Here is a 22973-nt window from a genome sequence, read left to right on the forward strand (position 1 = left end):
CTCTAGAGGGCTAAAACTGGCTCTACAAGCAAACCGGAAGTCCGTTCCTGAACTTCCAGTTTGTCCATAGGGCTCCTTTTTGCACTCAGGAGGCTTCAGGGGAAGCTCCTGAAGCCTCCAAAGGGCCTACAGGGGGCAGTTTTTGCCCTCCCCAGACTCCTATAAAACCTCTGGAGCCTGGGGAGGGCAAAAAAAGCATGCCAAAAATGGGGGGGTGTTGCACTGGTCATGCGTGCATGCGTGCTAGGGTTGCACATTACATTATGGGTGTGGCACGTCCACACACAACCCCCCTGAGCTCCCCCCACTTTTGGCACGCAAGCCAAAATGGTTCGCCATCACTGTCCTATTCATTTCAGCAAAGCTTGTGCAGGACTACATCCAATATCCTATTATATGAATCATTAATCAGCTGAATGCTGTAGAGATAGAAGCACCATGATCTTGCTTTTGACTTAAGAGAACATCCAGCTGCTATCCTGCCAAACTTTCTTGGAATGTTCAGTGAGACTATTCTACACTAAGCTCTGCAGTGGAAGAGAGGATGCACAGAATAAATGACACTTAAAAGCAGTGCAAATTTTGTATATATAACCATGGTACACCCACATTTCTTCTCCAGTCTTTTTCTAGGCAACCTTCCATTGCATGAGACAAAACTGCCTTAATTTTTTTTCCTTTAATCTGTGTAGAAGAATGTTTCGTGTAAATGGGTGGAATATGGGAGTTTTATTACTTTAGTGGACTAAGCAGTTCAAGTACCTGTGTGCGTGTGTTCCTTGTTGTCCTTCATTTAACAATAACCACTGCAGATATTTTCAACCTCCCTGATTTTACACACTTCCTGATTCTGCAAAGTGGAAGCAGGGACAGTCAGAAAAGCAGTCTCCAGACAAAGACAGGTGTAACAAGATACAGCAACAACTGTGTCAGCTTTTGTTCCCTCATAGTAGTCAACTATTGGTTCAAAAATGTCAGGATAAAAATCCCCGAACTTTGGGGAACCTTAGAGAAGACGAAGAAAAATTGAATTTTCCTGGGAAAAGGAAATCCAAAAATCAAAGGATTTGATCCAAAAATTAAAGGATTGATCTTACTTGTATTTACCTACATAAACCTTAGTAGAAATATTTGATTTTAGGTTACTCAAAACATTGTGCATGTTACTGTTTCCTTCCCTTCTGATAACCACATAATATTTGGACAGCTGACCAATTCTTAAAGTAAAGACCAACCATTACTTTTTTTTTGTTTTTCTTTCTTTTCTTTGAGTCAGTATCAATGGTGGGTTGCAGGCGGTACGCTCCGATACGGGCATACTAGAGCCTGCCCGGAGCACTGGGTACCATTCTGGTACGGAGCTCCGGAGGGCCCACCCACCTGCCTGAGCTCCTTACCTGTCCTTTAAGCCTTTGGCGCTTCCGCGCATGTGCATGGCGCATACGGCATCTACACGACGCTCCTCCAAGAAGCTGGAGCATCGCGGATGCTTGTGGAAGTGTCGCAGGCAGGTACAACACATGCGCGTGCCACGTGCATCCATGTGGACGATGCTGGGCCCGTTCCAACCAGTATGGTTGGAACGGGATCTGGAACCCACCACTGGTCAGTATTGATTCTTGGCGACTGCCTGGACAAGTCCCTGCAGTTTTCTTGACAAGCATTCACAAGTGGTTTGCCATTGTCTTCTTCCTAGGACTGAGAGAGAAAGACTGGCCCAAGGTCACCCAATCTGGCTTGTGCCTAAAGTAGGACTAGAACTCGCATCTCCTGGTTTCCAACCTGGTGCTTTTAGCTACTACACCAAACTGGTTCTCACCATTTACATAGCTATAGATTATGCCTTGATTAACAGGGATAACAATTGGCAATGTGAAAATGTGGGATAAATACAGAACCTGGTGTTTCACAGGCACAAACATGAAAATATCAAAACCTATATTTAAGGATCAGAAATAGATTCTGAAATGAGAGGGCTGCTAAGCAACACACTGAATGTTTCTGCTCCAAGCCATAAAGTCTGTGAAAACAGGATGATTTTGCTTCAATTTTTTTTCATGCAATGCCCACTACAAGTGAGTCATTTGAAATATGCCTGAAGTTTAATTTCAGCTGGATCACAGCCAAGTTATCAATTATTTTAGGATTCTTTCTCTTGTCCCAATTGCACCAACGCCCAACAGGTAAGATATAACTACTACATTACTTCTCTGCACCAATATGGAATAAGAATATGACTGGGAGAATTTTAGTCTATTGTTGCTTGGATGTGTTTAGTTTGGCAGGGGTTCTGAGGAGTTTTAAAAAAAAGATCCTCTGAAGCTTTCAGAGTTTATTTTTTTTTGAAGATTTAATCCATCTTAATATTTTGACTTGATCAATAGAGCATCATAATGCAATTACCATGTCTGTCCTGTTCCCGTTGTATACATATTTTAGGGCTTTGTCAGATACAATGCCCTAAATGGCAGAGTTATATGCATGCCTAGTCTAACTAATTATGCATACATATTTATCACTTCATAAATGTCAGTACTGATGGCTTATATCTTGTAGTATTATATGTGTTCATGTTGCTATTGAATTGTCTATTTTTTATGCTTATAATTCAGAATGCAAAATAATTTTGAGGCAGAAGAACACACTTAGTTTAAAGTAGTATACCTTAGACTGTACTTCAACAATTAGGCAAGGTCAGGGCAAAAAAGTAGATGGGGCCATGAAAAACCAAAAATACCTTTAATTTAATTCATATTTACAGTATATTAATTAAATCATATACAATTGGCTGAGACACTAAATTTGAATCTTGCACATTTCTTTAAGAATGTCCTTCCTTTGTCATATGAAAAGTAGAAGTTGGTGACAGCTTGACCTAAGTGTTGCTAAGAGTGGTAAGTCAAAATTTGTGCAGATACACCACCAGTATAGTTGGAATGATTGCAGACTGGTCAATGGTTGAAGATAATTTTTTGCTATGATTATGGCAAGTGTTACTGTTTTTAACAATTCCATACTTATGTTTCTCTGGGACACATATCTAAGAATAGAGCAGGAGTATCCCTCAAAAGTTCTAGATCATATATAATTAAGTACACTTCTAGCTACTGGTTCTAAGTATAATAAACCTAATTAAGGGATATCTCAAGTAGGAAAAATTCCTCTATCTATATCATTGTCATCATCCATCCATCCATCCATCCATCCATCCATTCATCCATCCATCCATCCATCCATCCATCCATCCATCCATCCATCCATCCATCCATCCATCCATCCATCCATCTATCTATCTATCTATCTATCTATCTATCTATCTATCTATCTGTTATCTATTTGAGATGTGGTGGCACAATGGTTAGAATGCAGTATTGCAGGCTAATTCAGCTCACTGCCAGGAGTTCAATCCTAACTGGCTCAAGGTTGACTCAGCCTTCCACTTTCCCAAGGTTGATAAAATGAGGACGCAGATTATTGGAGGCAATATGCTCTGTAAACTGCATAGAAAGTGCTGTAAAACACTATGAAGCGGTATATAAGTCTAAGTACTATTGCTCTCTGTCTGTCTGCCTATTATCTGTCTGTCTGTCTGTCTGTCTTTCTACCTACCTACCTACCTACCTACCTACCTACCTACCTACCTACCTATCTATCTATCTATCTATCTATCTATCTATCTATCTATCTATTTATCTAATTACCTCCCATGATAAAGTTAGTCTTGACTCCAGGGGATTGCCTGAACAAGTCCCTGACTTGTTCTTGGCAAGATTTCAGAAATGGTTTAGCATTGCTTGCTTCCTAGGGTTGACAGAGAATGATTGGCCCAAAGTCAGCAAGCTTGTGTCATGCCTGAGGTGAGACTAGAACTCACAGTCTTCTGGTTTCTAGCCCGATGCCTTAATCACTAGATCAGACTGGTTCTTTTCATTTATTTCTTTTAGAACATTTAATCATTCTGAGTCTAGTGACTCATAAGCCCAAAATACAATGGTAAAACATAAACAAATACATTATTTATACAACCTTTCTCGTACAAAAATGATTTAAGATTTGTCATGTTTACTCATGGGTAAAGGAAAGCCATATTATTTATTTATGTATTTATTGTATATTCCTTCAATCTCTGCAGAGATGGCAACGGATTAAGACTGTGTATGAAAAATGTTTTAGTTTACCACCGTCGACGTTAATTTTAGAATACATTCAGGTAAGTCAAGTGTATCAGAACTGTCATCGGACTTGGTTTACTTTAGTTACTGGCACTTGTTCAGATCACAAGAAGTTGCCTTACCCTGAGTCATTTATCTAGCTGGTGCACTGGACTTCATCAGACCCAACTACCATGGCATTGAGTAAAGGATTATGGAAAACATTTTCAAAAATATCCAGAAGACACATAGTTGGCTATCTCTGGTTCACATTGACTATAAGTCGTCCTTGATTTATGACTACAACTGACCCCCAAAATCTCCATTGCTAAGCAAGACAGTTGTTAAGTGAGTTTCATCCCATATTTTTTTGCCATAGTTAAGCAAATCATTGCAGTTGTTAAGTGAATGAGAAGGTCATTAAGTGAATCTGGCTTCCACCATTGACTTTGCTTGTTGGAAACTGGCTCGGAAGGTTACTAATGTTGATCACATGATGCCGGGACAGTGCAAGTGTCGTTACTACATATCAGTTGCCAGATCATGTGACCATGTGACCATGTGGATGCTGCAACCAAATGAAAACCAGTCATGGGTCACTTTTTCTGGTCTGTGTACCTTTGAATGGCACTAAAGTAATAGTTGTCAGTGAGGGGCTACCTGTAACCAGTAGCTGCACCTGGATCTTGACTGGCCTTGCTTGGAGATACGTTGAAGCATTGTTCAACTCTTTTGAGGTCATTTGTGCTGCTGAACATTTATTTCAGAATGAATGAAAGTCAAACTGAGCATATTCACTTCAATTTTTCATTTGTTCAAATTACTAGTAAGATTCAAGCTAGGAAATAGTCAGATTGTAATTGAGGATATGGCGATATTTATACCTTGAATTTGTAGTGCTTGAAACTACCACTCCCATCTTAAGACATTCAGTAGCTAACTCATGCTAGCATCCTCTAAATAATAATGTAGTGTTTGCTGCATCTGATGGACAGCACTGTGTTCATATTACTCTGATATACACCATGGAGGATGGTTTTAAAATGGAAATAAAAAGAACAATTGTTCTTGAGTTAAGCACAGAGCCTTGCTTTGTAGTAGTTGATCTGACACATTATAATGAAAACATATTGTAATACAGTATACTTTCATCTTTCACAACCTTTCCTTGGGCAGATCTGAAGATATTTGGTAACCTAACAGTAGTTTAGTGTTTTATCAGATTCTGTAGTACATTAATACTTAATGTACGACTGTTAATGTAAGGCACCTCTTACTCCCACTCTAGTTGCACTGAAGAAGGAACTAACTGACATTATTGCAAACAATGGGGTCTTGTTTCACAATTCCTGGTACAGGTGTATTTACACAGTCTTTGAAATAAAACGTAGGATCTTGAGATGAATTATAATCAGAAAATCAATAGACTGTAATAGTATGTCAGAACTGACCTTGGGAAACCAGGGGAAGAAATACCATTTAGTATTCTACCATTGCCGTAGACTTCCTCAATTTGGTGTGTCCAAAAATACTGGATAGCAGCTCTGATAATATCCAAGCAGGAAATGCGGGAATGATGAAATATGTAATCTAAAAAAATTGGAAGGAACCGAGTTGGGATTTGCTGATACCATGTTTCCCTGAAAATAGGACATGCCCTGATATTAAGCCCAATGGGGCTTTTCAGGGCATGGGCTAAAATAACCCCCCCAATAAGCCCCCTCCAATACTACTAAAACGCATGCGCAGCTGGGCCCTACAGTTTCCACTGGTTTCTTTCTGCACAAAGAACTGAGGTGAGGAGCCGAGGCCAGAGGGGCGCAAAGGGGGGGGGGAAGATGCCCTATGCACCCCACACACCCTTACCATACCTACCGATAAGGCTGATGGCCGGGCAAAAAGAACACCCACCACAAAAAAAGTGGCAGGCCAGCAACGTGCCTAGTGCCCTATGCCTTGCTATTAACTAGCGCTGCATAGGGCAAAAATGAGAGAGAATGGGGAGAGAGAAAGGAAAGAAAAGGAAGTCTCGTGGCCCAACGCCATCTCTGTATTGACAGGGGTAGCAGGTGGGGCAGGGGAGAAGCGAGGTGCGCATCCTACCTGAGACTTGCAACTCCATCACGTTCCTCACCATTTGTCCAGGGAAGCACGTTGTAAAAAAAAAAATCTCACGAGTTCAATCAAACTTAAAATTTAAGACCCTGCCTCATTTTTGGGGAAACACGGTAGTTTATCAGGCAAGTGACTATTTTATTTATTTGTATAGGCATAGGTTGCACAACTGTCCTGCACCTCCCAAGCTATTGCAATACATCTTTCAGCATCCTACATTAGTGGCCTTGTGGTTGAGGTTGTTGGAAAGTGAAGTTCAGAAACATCTCAACGATCACATCTTGGCTAACATTTTAGTACATTTATACTGCATTTTCTTCCATTATGGAACTAAAAATGAAATACATGTGATTTTCTGATTGATTTTTTCTTGCCAAGTAGACAGAGCTGCAAGCTTCAGGGAGTTATTGGAGTCATATTCTATCAGATCATTTGTTCAAGATCAGTATAGGAAGGTAAACACCACAGAGATATTGTAGCTACCCAAGAACTGTATTTCTACTCTGTTTCCCCAAAAAACAAGACCTCCCTGGATAATAAGCCCAATTGGGCTTTTGAGTGCATGTGCTAAAATAAGCCCTGCCCCCCAAAATAAGCCCTCCCCCAAAATATTGCAACACAGCAGCAGCCATGAGATGACCACGCTCACTGCCTCCTACACTTCAAAATTAATAAGACCTCTCTGAAAATAAGGCCAAGTGCTTATTTCAGGGGTCAAAAGAAACCCTGTCTTATTTTCAGGGAAACACGGTACCATATAATTTGTGTCGCCTTACAAAACACTTGGGTTTTTTTCTGGAAAGACCATGGTTTTATCTTCAGATAAGTAGGCAGAGAGAGAGAGAGAAACTTTGCTATTCTTAAAACATTGTCCTGAATTGTTAGAAGGTGACAAGGATTCTTTCTCTGCCAGCAAGTGACAAGAGAATAGATGTTTTTTTAAAAGGAAATCTGTCATCTACACAGCAGCATTTAAGGAAACATTTTACAATGGTTGAACATTGTCAACTAAAAGGAGGTCAGTGGCCTGGCTGATTGACAATATCTCATCAGTCACATGCCTGGAATGCTAACCCCTGTTAAATGTATTATAAGGTGCACGTTCAGTTAAATCTATTAAAAGTTTTGAGGCTGGGCCAATTCTCTTTGGCATTTGAGAAGGCATCTTACAATTTTCTCTCTGCAACATGCTTAAGCTCCACAGAACACATGCCATATGTAAAACATTTCCTGAAGGCCAGGAAATTTTTAAATCATTAGTTACTAGCTAAAATATATTATTGTCTATTTTATTTGTCTTCTGCTTAACAAATGGAGAAACTTCAGCCTAGCACGAATCTCTGTCAAAATTCTTATGTTCTCCAACTTTCATAACAATAATGTTTGATCTTTATATCTACCGCATAGACTAGCCATGTCTCCATCTCCTCGCAGGTCTATTAACCGAAACTCAGCAACAGATAAAACCAGCATAATTGAATTACAATCTTATGTATTTTTCTACTTCTAGTACAGAGAATGTGTACTCTGTTTCCCGGAAAGTAAAACCTCCCCAGATAATAAGCCCAATTGGTCTTTTGAGCGCATGCATTAAAATAAGCCTTCCCCGAAAAGATTGCAGCACAGCAGCAGCCATGAGGTGACCATGCTTGCCGCCTCCTGAACCTCAAAAATAATAAGACCTCCCCAAAAATAAGGCCAAGTGCTTATTTCAGGGGTCAAAAGAAAATAAGACCCTGTCTTATTTTCGGGAAAACAGTATACATGACTGACCTAAAAATGACACCATTGTTTTGTTGCAAGAAAGAAATAACATCCTGCAATTTCAAGAGAAATGTCAAAGCATCAAAACTGATAAAGGTTGTCATCTACCCCTTTTCACTACCTAATCACCCAATGGAAAAGGATTGTGCTACTACCACTACTGAAATGTGTCACAATATGCATTTTGTTGCATACACATGGACTGTGGCAATAATCTCTCTGCAGATCCTCAGGGCTTAGCACCAATAATTCTTCCAGGCAATTTTCAACCCATATGGATCAAGGCTGCTGAATCTAATCTTTTACATCTAGGCTACTATCTCCCCTCAGTTTTTCAGATGGAATATGATCAGGTGAAATCAACTCTGAAACAAAGGATAAAGGATACAGAGAGACAAGCAGATCTAGGGAAGGCCCCAGCTTTCCTGTATACAACAGATATATTATTGTCACTGCTGCCAGCTACCTCACACAGCTAGAAACACTAGCCACTGGAAAGCTTTCTCTTTGGCCCAATGTCATGCTCCTCTCTCTCTGCAGGATTGGATGGTAAATATTAAAAAGGACCATTGGTTGAAAAGTTTTGCTTCTGTGATTCCAGAGTAGTGGAAAGAACATATCCTTCTTCATTGTTCCTGTCATGGAGACATCCAAATTTGTACTCCCTTTAATTAGTAGATATCCTGGTTGCCCGGATTCAGCCAATGGCCAGATCAGTAGTGAAATTCAAAAAATTTCCCTACCAGTTCTGTGGGGGTAGCTTGGTGGGGATGGCTTGGTGATCATGTGACTGGGTGGTCATGGCTTGGTGGTCATATGACCAGGTAGGCATGGCTGCACAACTGACTCACACACAATGTAAAAGCAGCTGGACCTCACACAAAATGTTCCTTGCAACAAGCTTGAGCTTCACAGAGAGCTCAAAAATCAACTATCACACTTTACACAAAAATAACATAAAAGCTGCACAACTGACTCACACACAATGCAAAAGGAGCTGGACGTCACACAAAATGGCCCCTGAAACAAGCAGGAACCTCACAGACAATCAGGCACAGCTGATTGTCACACAGCTGGGGCGAACTGACCCGAACCAGTAGCATTTCACCCCTGGCCCAGATGCTATTCATACATGAAGTACTCTTTATTAGAGCACATGTAACTAGGTTACATCACCTTGAACTGCAAATGAGCAGCAGATAAAATAAATAAAATAAATACCCAATAGAAGAAAAAAAAGGGATCTGTCAATTTTTGGTAGGGGGAGCTTCAGGTGACTAGATGCGAATGAAGTGGATTATCACAGGCAAGGCTAAAAATGGTTTTTTGTTGTCATTTTTAATTTCAAACAGGAAGTTGCATAGTAGATAAAAGTATATAGAATCCAGGTTTAGTCTAGAAAGGTGTTATGTGTTTTGCATTTAATTTCATATTTTTTTAGTGTGTGTTGAATGTGTTTTCCTTTGTCACATTTAATAAAGTTGACTTCAATCTTGACGTTGATATGCTGCCTTATGGCAGCTGCCACAGCTTGGCTGAGCTACAGAGTCTCAAAGTTTTGTTTTGTTTTGTTTCCCTTCTTGTAGCTTAGCCAGTTGCAGGATTGGGTGAGGATTTCCCCTTCAGTTCTCCCCTGGTTTCCCCAAAGGGCTGGTGTGGAAGGGAGAAGCAAGTTTATAATGAAAGGGTGATGGCAGCAGGGAAACTAATGGTTTAGCTCCTGATCATCCTCAGGCATGGATTACCTCCAAACTGAAGTACTTTAAAGCAGAATCTGATTCAACTCTGGCTTGCTTTACTACAATTGTGCAAAATTGGAAGATCTGGAAGCCTGCAGTCTGGATTGAACATCATGCAAGCTGCTGCCAAAGTTGAATCACATGAAAAAAGGTTGTCCTAAGTTAGCGTAGAGTCAAATTGGCACTGTAGGAATGGCTTATATCAGGAGTTCCTAAACATTTTGCCACCACACCTCCCTTTAGTAGAATTCTAATGTACATACCTCCTCTAGAGTACTGTGCCAAGCACCAACATGAACAGAAACAAACAATGAAAACAATTCAATTAAACTTTTGGAAAGGTGGATTTATTGTAACAATGAAACTAAAATGTTCTTTGCGTGTCTGGACACTGCTGCACCTGCCTAAGGGAGGCCCATCTCATGGTTTGAGAAACTCTGGCTTTAATGGTAAATATAGATATATTCTGAGTTTACTTGAGTTTTTGCAGACGTTTCATTACTCTAACTAGGTAACGTCATCACTGCTAGTAAGCAGTGCTGTTTGATATCAGTTTATAGTCTGGTGTCTTTCCTGTCAATATGGCTAGGGGGCAGTCTTAGGGATTCTTTGGTTGGGCTGTTTATAGATGGATCTTTGGCAGTTTCTTGACTGGGGGGTTGCTTACTTGTTTGTTGGGCCAGAGTTAACCTTGGAGTTAATCTATGGTGACCTGGGTGCTGATTATGATGGAGAGGTTCTGGAGTCTTTTGGTTCCTTTTTGGGCAAGTTGACTGCTTCTTTTGCATAGTCTATTGATGTTGTTAATGTCTATGTATTGATAGCTGAGTGGTCAGGGTATCAGGTTTCTAGAAATTCCCTGGCATTTTTGGATGTCCTGGTCTAGAATTGTCACATTTTCTCAATTGAAATTATGGTTAAATCTGCCACTATGTTGTGAAATTTCACATCAGTAAACAACCCAACCAAAAAACCTCTAAGATCATACCCACCCACATAGACAGGCAAGTCACCAGAATATAAACTGAGAGCAAACAGCACTCCTTACTAGCACTGGTGATGGTACCTAATGAAACATCTGCAAGAAAACAAGCAAGCTCAGAGAGCACCAAGGACCCCACATTTCAACCCTGAGCTACAAATATTCTCCTTGATTGTTACAGATATATTTACATTCAGGCAAACTTTCCAGTATGTTGTTTCCTATGTAATCTCTTTATTCTGCTGGACTGTATATCTGTGTTAATGTTGTCCATAAGCAGCACTGTTGCAACTGGTGACACACAGATTGTGGATGGCTTAGCAACTGCATCATCCTGCCTCCTATGTTATTTTTTGCTTTCTTGTGAATGGACTACAGGAATAACAACAAAATTGGGGCAACCTAATGCCTCATTTCTGAATTTTACAGAAAATTGTGGTTTTTCAAGTTATACCAGCACAAAATCTAATCTGTAAAAATATGGACTTTTTTTTTCCAAAAATCCTTTTATTCGGGCCACAAGCTAAGATTATGGGGTAAAATGTGGCTGAAACAGCTACTAGGATCTTAAAACTAAAGGCAACTATACTGTGTGATGCAACTTTATTATAATATACCTAGTAAAAATGAATTTAGTAACAAAATAGTCATTGGAACCTTATAATTGAATCAAGCACTGTAAACTGGTTAAATAAATACTCAATTTTCCCATCTGCTTCAAGAAATATCACACGTTAACTATAACAACAAATTCTTTCACTTCATGGTATTTAATCTGGAATAAGTACTCCTAAAAACAGATGGGTGGATATTCACAATGTAAGTCATATGGTAAGAAGATTCAACGATTGTGATTAGAATGTTATTATTTCCCTGATAAAGAAGATGACAGCAGTGAACTTCTATACAAGCCAAAAGTCCCTATAAAATGCCAGTTATACAGTACAGATATTCTGATTGAGAAACTTTTAATTTTTAATGCAGACTCCAACAAAACCAATTCCCTGCAATCCCTCTAAATGCTTTAAACCTGACATTAGTCCAAAAAACAAGATGGCCATCTGTTGCTTTTTAGCCAGCCTAGTCTCTCTTCCACTGTCAGTTTTTGCTTCTTTAATCAAACAAACCTACAGATATGCAATTTGTCAATGTTGCTTATGCATAAGGGAATAATTTAGAAAACAATTGTGGCTATTGCCTTCTTGATGAAAAAAAATCTTTCTCTAAGTATTCCTATACAAACATGTATTCAGGATTGTGATTTTATTATTGAATTCTAGCAATAATCCAGTGTTGCCCGTATATTTATTTATAGGGGAAAAATGTCCGGACCAAATGTAATTTCTAATGTTGGATTAGAAATATCCCCTCTTGCCAGGGGGAGGCCCCTTGTGGAATACAGTGAAGCACCACCTGTGCTGTACAGGTGAAGCCATTTTATGGCAGTACAGTAGAGGCCATTTTAAGACACAACAGGTTGTATTTTAACAGAACAACACCCCCCCAGGGGTTTTATTGGTGTCTTACCCCCACAGTATTTGTTTCCAGAGTGAAAGTCATCTGTGTACCAAGTTAGGTTGAAATTGGTCAAGGCATTCCAGAGTTATGCTGGAACACACACACACAGACACATACATACGCAGGTAGTCCTCAACTTACAACCATTTGTTTAAGAAATAATGGCACAGAAAAAAATGACTTATGACCATTGTATACACTTATGACCATTGCTACATCCCCATGGCCACATGATTAAAATTCTGACACTTGGGAACTGATTGATATATATGATAGTTGCAGTGTCCTGGAGTCATGTGATCACTTTTTGCAAACTTCTGGCAAGCAAAGTATAATGGCGAAGCCTTAGTCAAAGAAAAATTAAAAATATAAAAATGCCAAAACTACTCCAGTTTCATTCTAAGGAAAGTAAAACCTTTTAGATCACCTTGTCTTCTCATTGTTCAGAGTTTATAGAACTATTCTAAATCATTTAAATGAAATGGCCTGTGAGCAATTTTGTAAGATGAAATGCTTCAAGGAGTGCACTTGCCTATGCTCCTCTTTTATTAAGTAGCATTGTTTTGGTGGACCGCTAATAAATATTTGTCCTGTGACTCAAGATTCAAATAGCTCCTTCTCCAAATCTTGGGATTTTTAATCAGAGCATTGAATTTGGCTTCTCAACTGTCTCTTAATCTGCTGTCAATTTAAATATCTTCAGAACTAACGCGATCTAAAATTTTACTGTCAATTTATGTAACGCTCTTTAGAATTAATGTAATCTAAAATATTGACCCAGAGGTCTTTCAGAAGGGCAGGAATAATGTCTAAAGTCCAGTGCAATCAATAATTGGTCATGTGATATGTGTCAGCGTTCCAAGTATCATGTAGAATTAAATCAGAGTCCAAGGCAAAATGATCCTTAAAGTTCCAATTTAATAAATCAGACATCTTAGCACATCTGTGTAAATCCCAATTCTGGAAATCACATCAGAATTCCACCCAGTGAAAAGTTCATGATCTTGTCCCCACACCCACAATCCATCACAAGGTCCAATCTTCTTCTTCCACGCTGCTGTCTCCACCCAGCTGCTTCCGGTCAGGTGTAAAAGTGTGGAGACAAAAAATGACCTTGGTCTTCTAGAAAAGAATGACAACAATACATTCCACAATCCTACTTCTGTCTATTCCCCCCCTCCCATCAACTATACTAAAGAAACAGCAGAATGAAATAAGAGAAAGTGTGGCAGGCCAAAATTCTAAAAGGAATATAATTGCAGGCCTGACAATATGTTTTGGGGAAAAAATAAAGGGCACATTTGAATATTGAAGTGAAAAAGTCATGGCTTGCAATTAGCTTTTTTTAGATGAGTCAAGATTATATACAGTATTTATTTATTGTACTTTATTTATTTAGTTTGTCATTCATGTACACGATAATAGGAATAAGAATAAACATGAATAAGAACACAGGAAATGGAGAGAAATAAATGGGGACAGTAGGACAGGGATATTAGGCATGCTGGTGCGCTTATGCACGCCCCTACTGACCTCTTAGGAATGGGATAAGGTCAACAGTAGACAGTTTTAAGGTTGAAGTTATGGGGATTTGAGCATGTAACAGGTAGTCAGGTAGTGCATTCCAGGCATTGACCACTCAATATATATGTTAAACAGTAAATATGTAAATATTTACTAAATATGTATGTTAAACAGTATGGTTAGAAAGAGAATCTCTTTGGAATCAAGCTCAAATCTTGGTGATTTCATGACCATGTCTGTGAAGGATATATTTTTTTTTGAGAGAGAGAGAGGGGGGGGGGGGGGAAGAACCATATATAGTTTTGCTATTGTCTTATTTCCACCTTAGCTCCTGTCAGTCCTCTCCCACCCAATGCTAAGCAAGCTTAGTCTCCTGGCTAGCTTTTCAAACCAGCAGAGGACAGACAGGGGGAAGACATGAACACATTCAGCAGGTCATCCTGCTGATTTCATTTTCCCTGCAGAAAGGCAGGCGTCGCATGCTGTAAAAGACTGAACATAATCTGTGCGTCGAAGGCAGGCAAGCAAGGCAGGCTGTGAAGAAGGTGCAAAGGGGAACCTCATTTGCGGAGGGAAAGGATCCCTTTTATGAAAAGAACGGTTGTTCCCTTATGTGCCAAGGCCAGCGTGAAGGTGATCCCTCACTGTAGCCTCTTAAAGGATCGCCGAGCGAGCATCTTCTCCCTTCCCTCCTTTTCCGCCTCCAAGCGTAGCTCCCGGCTGCACCGATTCGCTATAAGGTGGTTTCTTCTTCAGCCTGCACTGCAGCAACAGGTTTACCAAAAACGCCCTTGAGCGACCCAGCCTTCGCCACTCCCCCCCCCCCCCCATTCCGGAGGGTATGTCTTTAAGAGGGCGGGAAGGGAGGATATAAGTTCCATGCGGTTTGACATACCTCTGGCCACGCCCACGCCCCCCCAGTCATAGCCGGTCTTGTCTTCGCAGGGCATCTTTCTTGCTTCCCTCCTCCTTGCTCCATGAGCCGTCCGGCCTCTGATTGGCTTCTGCTGGTGCAAGAGGCGGGGTCGCGTCTGGCCCAGGGGAGGGACCAAAAAAAAAAAAAAAAAAGATCCGCTCTCTTTCCACAACGTTCCAAAGGGCAGAGCGGTAGGAAAATGATCGCTGGCGTTCCAATGGGGAAGCGCAGGGTCCCGGTGGATCCCGGATGCCGTCGGAGGTGCCTGTGCTGAGCTGGAGATCGGAAGACTCCTGCTTCGAGAGGCCCCGCGGGGTGGGTTTTCTTCAAGGCTGCGGCAAGCAAGCAGCGGCAACGTATTCCCGGCGAAGAGCTGGAGGTTCCGGCAACAGCCACGACCGCACCGCCCCCGAGTTTGCAGCGTGTTTGGGAAAATGTGGCCGCGAGCAGCGGTCCTCTGGCAGCGGTAGCGTTTGCTGCTCGGGCAACGCCGTTTCCCTCCTTTCGGACGGCTTCTGTCCTGTCCCCCTGGCGGGTGTGAAACAGCCCTCGGTGCAAGATCTTCGTCCTTCAGACCCCTTTTTTCGTCCGCTTCGAAAGTTGACAAATTGACTTCCTGATGTCTGCGGATCCTGTGCAGCCTAAAAACGGATGATTTTATTTTATTTTTATTTTTGCATTTTGCTGGACGGGCTGGATACATTTCTCAACGTTGATCGGTGGCTCTTCCCTTGCGATTTAAGGTGCTTTAAGGAAAGGTTTTTCCATTCCTGGACGTTTCTCTTCCAGCTGATTGCTTTTCAGCCGTAAGCCTGGCTTTGGACGGGCTCTGGGAAATCATGGGGCTACCTGCCTTGGAGTTTAGCGACTGCTGTTTGGACAGCCCCCAGTTCCGAGAAAGGCTAAAATCTCACGAAGCTGAGCTGGACAAGACCAACAAGTTCATCAAGGAGCTGATCAAGGATGGAAAGGCACTCATTGTGGCCCTTAAAAGTGAGTGGCAGGTCGCCTGTGAATCTGTATTGGGTGTGGTGGTAACTGAAACCTTGGTTTAAAGGACACCTTGGATCCGATCGGGCATTATTGGGGTTAGGAGAACTCCTGCAGCCTTACCTGGGAAAACAAACATGGGTGGGGAACCACATGCATGCAAGTATGGAGCGATTGAGTAGAAAGTGTGAGATGGGAAGGGGAAAAACCCTGGCAGTTTAATACTGTATGAAGGTGTAATTCCAGCAACCAGGGTTTATGGTCCAGTAATTCATGAATACGTTTATCCTAGCACCAAAGGGACACAGAGGTCAGAGAAAGTTGCATTGGGTCAAAAGGCTGAGGGGTAGATTGTCAGGCTTTTACCTTGCCAGAGTGGTTTCCAGACCTATACCAGACCTACTTGCTATTTGTTACTTCCTTGTCGGTAGCCCAGTGATTATATATGAAAATGAAAGGCCTTGGTGTAAGTCATTTCTCTCTAAGAGCTGAGCTTTGTAGGTTGGATTGTTTTGCTTAAGCAATTGCTTTTATAGTATTGCAATCTTTGCTGCTTAGTAGAGGTGCCTCTCCCATTTACAGTCCTGTAATTACAAAATGTTATGGAGGAAGAAGCCCTAGGAAAATATACTACACACTGTCAGTATTTGGATTTTATACCAAAATCATTCAGTTGTTCTCTTGGCCAGTGACGCTACTGAATTGCTAAAGATAGGAAGCAGAACAATCTTCATGATTTAAATAATTTGATTTCTAAATGAATTGTTAATGAGGGAGGGAGGCTAAGGGGTTGTGCTATCCTTTGCTACCAATGTGGAAATGTGTATTTGTTTCCTCAAGTGTATTTCCTGCAGTTGAAGTGATACTCAGCCTTGGTTTCCAAACATTTGAACTAAAATAGGTTTTGCTGTGATTTTTCCCCTTTCCCTTTAAAAAAATCGAATAAAATTTAAATTCTTTATTTGGAGATGCAAAGTTATGTGCAGGTTTGCAAAAATAAATAAAAAAGTACCTAATTCATTCTGCAGAGGTGATAAACTGTGTGTACGTGTATGTGAGAAAGAGAAAGTGCTATGGCCTTCTGTGTTTGCATTTCACCTTTTTGTAAGCCAAAGACAAATAACTTTACCCCTAGAAAGAGCTATTTAAAAAGTTAAATGGGCTAAATAAGTCTTATCTTTCTCATGTGATATTTGTGTTTAATTGTCACTGATGATTGATAATACTTTGCCTTCTTGGGTATGGATTGCTTCTTAAAGCTTTTGTATAAAAGATCAAGTGATGAATTTTTCCTTTGTAGTAAAGCTTGAATTGGTCTTGTGTAGCGTTAAGCTGGCACATTGAAGTTTCCTAGACTTGACACATATCTCATTAAGTTCTAAGAGGTTTAAGGTTAGCAAAATCCTCAATGTTGGAAAGGTGTCCCAAAGTTTTAAAAGTGAGAGTTAGCGCATGAATCAGTTTTCAGAAGAGGCTGGCAAGAATATTTGCTACATAATGGTCTGTAGTCCCTTAAGGGGGTGGGTATCATGTATATCTCTAAACAAATTACCAATATTTAACTGATGTTGACAATGTAACAAGTCCCAGTAACTTGTCATATAGTAGGATAAGACAACTAAATGGTTGGAGATCAATACCCATATGGAGTACAGCAAGTTGTCTAGAAAATAGGGGAGTTGAAGACCAAATTGGGTAGAGGACATCTGGTTGCCTATCCATACTGTAATGACTTGGCTTTGGTGGTTTTTCTTTATTTTTACTGAATCTATATCCTGCCTTTTATTCCAGAAGCTTAAGGTATTTTATATGCTTCCTTTCATTCCCTTGTTCTCTCTCAAAACTCTCTGAGGTAGATTATATTGAGAGAAGGTGATTGGATAAAGTTAACCAATGAGTATCACTGTAACGAAGATTGGAACCTGACTCTTTCCAATCCAGTATATAGTACTTTGGGGGCGCGATAGTTTGGCGGTTAAAGACACTGAGCTTGTCAGTTGGCATGGTGTGAACTCCCGTCCCTTATCCCTGTTCCTGTCCACCTAGCACATGGGTGCCAAACTCTTATCATGTCACATGATGTATTGCAACGTTTTTTGCCTTTGCAGAACCGGGGTGGGTGTGGCCCACATGTGATGCATCTGGTCTGCAGGCTGCCAGTTTGACACTCCTGACCTAGCAGATCGAAAGCATGCAAATGCAAGTAGATTAATAGGTACCACTTTGGTGGGAAGGTAACAGCATTCCGTGAACCCCAGCTATAGTCATGTTGATCACATGAACACAGAAATGTCTCTGGATAGCACTGCCTACTCAGTAAGAAACAGAGATGAGCACTGCCCTATAGAGTTGGACATGGGAAACCTTTATCTTTACCTTGATATAATATTCTACTGGGTTTGATTGCATTCCAGGTATTTTCCTCCCTGATTTTATTCTGTTTGAACAGTTTCATAAGTGGGAGAAAAACAGAAACATGTTTGCATTTAACTTGTGCTTCAAGATTTGCTACCTACGCACGGAACAGGATCAAAGTGTGAATCAGGAGAGTTTCTCTATCCGTCAGGTGTCCCTTGTGGGCCTACTGTTTTCCTGTGGTGTGCGCTTTGCTTTTCACATTGCTGCATTTATTGATGTCCCATGGAGCTCTACCTTTCCTCATTTCTGGGGACAGTATGGCTGTCTTCCAGCAGCTGTCTTCCATGTTGGCCAAGAGGGCTGTGTAAATCCTTTGAAAGAGATGTTTTACAAGACACAGAAGCTTGTTCAAGGCATCATTTTTGAATATGTTGAAGCAGCTGCATCTTTTTCCTGGTTCACACCGCTGCCTAGCAAGCTGCTCCTGCTGTGTTTGCAAGCATGCCCACGAATAGCCACAGCTCCTGTGCAGTCTGAAGCATTTTTTGTTTGAAGGTTTGATAGAATTTGCTTTACCATCTTTTTTCTGAAAAACATGTTATACAATATGTAGTCGTTGTCTAAAAATATAATGAATGAAAAATATAATATAATGACGATGTCAAGTTGTCTATTTAGGACATGTGCAGGTGTAGCTCTTTGCCATAGTGATTTTACTCATCTACGTTGGACCAACTTAATTGGTGTGATTAGTCTTGGTTTTATGTATGTATGTATGTATGTACGTACGTATGTACATATACATATACATATACATATACATCATATACATATACATCATATACATATACATATACATATACATATACATATACATATACATATACATATACATATACATATACATATACATATACATATATATGTTATATTTGTGCTAACAAAAAGGCAACAGTAAAAAATATTGGGTTTCTGCCTGGATGGTCTCTTGTGACGAGCCGAAGGACAGAGAATGGAAGTGTGATCTTCCTCCCATATTTGGGCATACCAGGGGTTGTGACTTTAAATATATACGTATGTATGTATGTATGTATGTATGTATGTATGTATGTATGTATGTATATATATATAGCTGATAAAGGAGGAGAACCTTGTGGCTTAGTGGTTAACACATCCTAATATGTAATACAGCCCAGGTTTGAATCCCAGTAAGGGTATGGCTAGCTGATGAGAGCTAAATAGCTTGAAATAGATCTATACTAGTCTCCCTTTATTTATTTATCAGCACAAATACAACACACACACACAATCACACACACACAATCACACACACACACACACACACACAAACACACACACACACACATCCATACATTCATTATGAATTGGCTGAGTTAACCAATGATTTTGTATGACTTAGATGGTTGGCAGTGTAATAAGTGCAGAAAAGAAATATGAGAACATATTTAGCTTTCTTCAAACTCAGTGCTTTTATTGTAATTGCAAGAAAGAATTCCCAAATTTTCACTTCTATTTTAAGTTAATCTCACTGTAGTTTTGTATGACTTTCGATAAACAGTGATTAATCTGAAACATATCAAATGTTAAAGTATTGTTTATGTATTACATGTGTAACCTGATTTTGCTTTTGGAAATCGAGGCAATGTAGTATACTTCCTCTCCCCCCCCTTTTATTTTAATCTTTGCAGTACCTCTGTGAGGAAGGTTAGGTTGAAAGAGAATGACTGACTTAAAGTCATCCAGTGAAATACACAATAATTGGGTTTTTAAACTTGGCCCTACATTCCATGTTAAACCAAGTGCAGTTTAGAGCCTGAATAGTACATTAATATAGCTATGGTTTTCCCACTTGTAATGTATGGCTGGGAAAGTTGGACCATAAGAAAGGCTGAGCACCAAAGATTGAGGCCTTTAAACTATGGTGCTGGAGAAGACTCCTGCAAGTCCCCTGGACTGCAAGGCGATCAAACCAGTCAGTCCTAGAGGAGATCAACCCTGACTGCTCTTTAGTAGGGCAGATCCTGAAGGTGAAACTCAAATACTTTAGCCACCTAATGAGAAGGAAGGACTCACTAGAGAAGAGCCTAATTTTGGGAAAGATTGAGGGCAAAAGAAGAAGGGGATGAAGGAGAATAAGGTGGCTGGCTGGAGTCACCGAAGCAGTAGGCATGAGCTTAAATGGACTCCAGAGGATGGTAGAGGACAGGAAGGCCTGGAGGAACGTTGTCCATGGGGTCATAGTGGGTCGGACACAACTTCACAATTAACAACAACAACAACAACAACAACACATTAAATTGTGGCTAATCTCAAAAATAGGCATCTCTTCTGGGTTTTTTTTCTAGCCATGCATGGAGGAAGATGAGCAGTGTTGACTATATATACTGTTATAAGCTTTGATGGCAAGTATCTGTTGAACAGTGTTCTGCTTAAGAGTTAAAGTGTTTACAAAATATGCATTGAATTTTTTAAAATTAATGAACAGGAATCAAAAGAAATTATCTGTAAATCATATGAGATTCTATGATGATGGTAAATAGTATTATAGAGTGGCATAAATGGTGAGATAAGATGACCTCACACAAGGTTTCTGTTGCCAGTTCAGTATTAGAAAATAATAGATGTGGTCAACATATTTTGAGGCTGAAACGTTCTGACCTTGCAAAGTCTCATTTTTGGAATGGGATACTTTGAGATTGGATTGCACATTTCCATCTGAGAAGCACATTTCCATCTGAGAAGCACATTTCCATCTGAGAAGTGTGGCTAGATGGCCTTATTATTTTGGAATGTCAGCCATCATGAGCGAGTTGGTCATGAAAATATTGCCCCTGCATTTTTTTTTAATCTGGCAAAAATGGATAATGCTTCAATTTGAAAATCCAGAACACTCCCAACCATGGCAGTTTGAAGATGTGTGGACTTCAACTCTCAAAGTTGGCTGGAGAATTATGCTGGCCAGGGAACTCTGGGAGTTGAAGTTCACACATCTTCAGGCTGCCAAGGTTGAGAAACACTGATCTGAGAAGATAAGGGGCAGGTGGATGGCTGGAGTTGGAGAAGTGGTGTGAGAAATACCATTGCCATGAGTCACTCTTCAGAGAATGGCTTGGCAGCTCAGCAGTTCTCTTATACCATCTAAGTTTCTTGGGAAGCAACTTTGTTTTCAATTTCATTTGAACCTTTTTGTTCTGGACCCTGTCTAACTGTACTCCATGAATCTTTCTTCCCTCTCAGCTGGGGTTCCTTTGGGACAAAATGTTGTGTTGACAGATACCAAGATGCTGCCACGTGATATGATACTGCCTTCCCACTTCCCACCAGCTTGAGAGGGTTGCATGCCTTAACTTATTTTTATCTCCATTTACATGCATTGCATTGCTCATCCCAAATGAAGGCAGCTGGCTGGACTATTCGTGGCTTGTATATCTTGGGGTTGCAGTTACAAGATTTCTCAGGCGTGTGCAGCTGTAGCTGTGAATTTTCATATATGACCCTTCTTCTCACCTATGGGTCATACTGGACTTTGAAATCCCTTCATGGAGGTACTAATCAGAATCTCCTTTGAACTTGTCCTTTGATATTTTTTGAACAGAGAATAGTTTTCCACAATTTTGCCAGATTGTGACTAGTTATAATAGCAACCTTTATCATTTTCCCCATTTAAAACTGATTTAAAATGAGGATTTTACTGTCAGATAAGCTGTAATATACAGAATTCCTTTCATAATTAGACATAGTAACAGTATATAAAGCTACCCTTTATGGCAGATGAGTTTGGACCTTTAGCAATGTTATAAGCATGTGCTGAATTGTAATTCTTCTCATTAGAATACGTTTGAATAAATACTTTCTTACTTAGGGTGACATTCAGGGAGCATCCTTCCTAAACCTTTTATTGATCTTAATTTGGCAAATATGGCCAGGAAATAGTGGTGATGATGGGAAGCTTTGGGTATTTGTATGGGAGTGAAAATCAAGAATCAAAGGATATAATATTCTAATTTAAATCAGGTAACAACCACTTTCCTGGTAGTATCTGATCAGTTAAATGCTGATTATTATTTAATTTGCATGCCCAGAATTTCCTTTCTTTAGGTTCTGACCTGTGATAAGGTCAAGAATGGGTAGATAGTTATGGTTGTTCTCAACCCATGCAACTTTTGAGATGACATGACCTAATCCTCACACAGATAGCATAGCATCCCAAATTAGTTTCATCTAGAGAAAGTTGCATGAAACTCCAGAAAGAAGTTATGTTTGGAAAAAGACCATTACATATATAGTAAATTTTACTTTGATCATTTCTGTCATTATTAATTACCTCACACTTTTATTAACAATTATCAAACAGCAGAACCATAATTCTGTTACCAACAGCTGCTATACAGTGTATTCAGGCTTGAATGAACTTTATGTTCTATGGTTATTATGATATTTTTGTAAAATAATATAAAATAAAACGGTGAAGAGAACAAAGCAAATATGATCACACTTTTTTAATGTTTAAGTGCATTAATAAATATCTTGATTCTCTCATGCGTTTGCTCATTACAGTATGCCTAAAAAAAATATTGTGGTTAGATTAATAACTGTAGCCATTTGAATTTCTGTGAGCTGATTGTGCATAAAACAAAATATAGTATAATAAAAATGGATGTTTCAGTAACAGGAAAAACATACCTGACAAATAAAAAGAAATATGAATATATATTGTTATAAGCCAAGGACCTTTTGAGAAGAAAATTGATATTGTTATAAGCCCATGTTTTTTGAGAACAAATTAATATAAATGTAACGGCTAAGGAATATTATATTTTCAAGTCAATGCCTATAATAAACAACTTTCCTTAAACCGCTTTCTTCCAAGATTGTGTTCAAACCAATTCCCAATA

At 39.9% G+C, this 22973-nt stretch overlaps 1 protein-coding gene across 5 annotated transcripts in view; it reads left to right on the top strand.

The window, feature by feature from the left end:
- The first annotated feature begins 14873 nt into the window (after positions 1-14873).
- Positions 14874-22973, top strand: part of ARHGAP26 (Rho GTPase activating protein 26) — a 256484-nt gene continuing 248384 nt past the window's right edge. For 2 of the 5 annotated variants that reach the window (XM_087709586.1, XM_087709588.1), the window contains exon 1: positions 14874-15702. In XM_087709586.1, coding sequence (XP_087565712.1) covers positions 15549-15702 — 154 coding nt within the window. In that variant the 5' untranslated portion in view covers positions 14874-15548. The remainder of the gene's footprint in view (positions 15703-22973) is intronic. The other 3 variants (XM_087709587.1, XM_087709589.1, XM_087709590.1) reach the window with 2 other exon arrangements.

Source organism: Thamnophis sirtalis, unplaced genomic scaffold (assembly GCF_051295495.1).
Source record: "Thamnophis sirtalis isolate CommonGarterSnake01/CBP01778 unplaced genomic scaffold, rThaSir2_p1.2 scaffold_3, whole genome shotgun sequence".
Taxonomy (NCBI): Eukaryota; Metazoa; Chordata; class Lepidosauria; order Squamata; family Natricidae; genus Thamnophis; species Thamnophis sirtalis.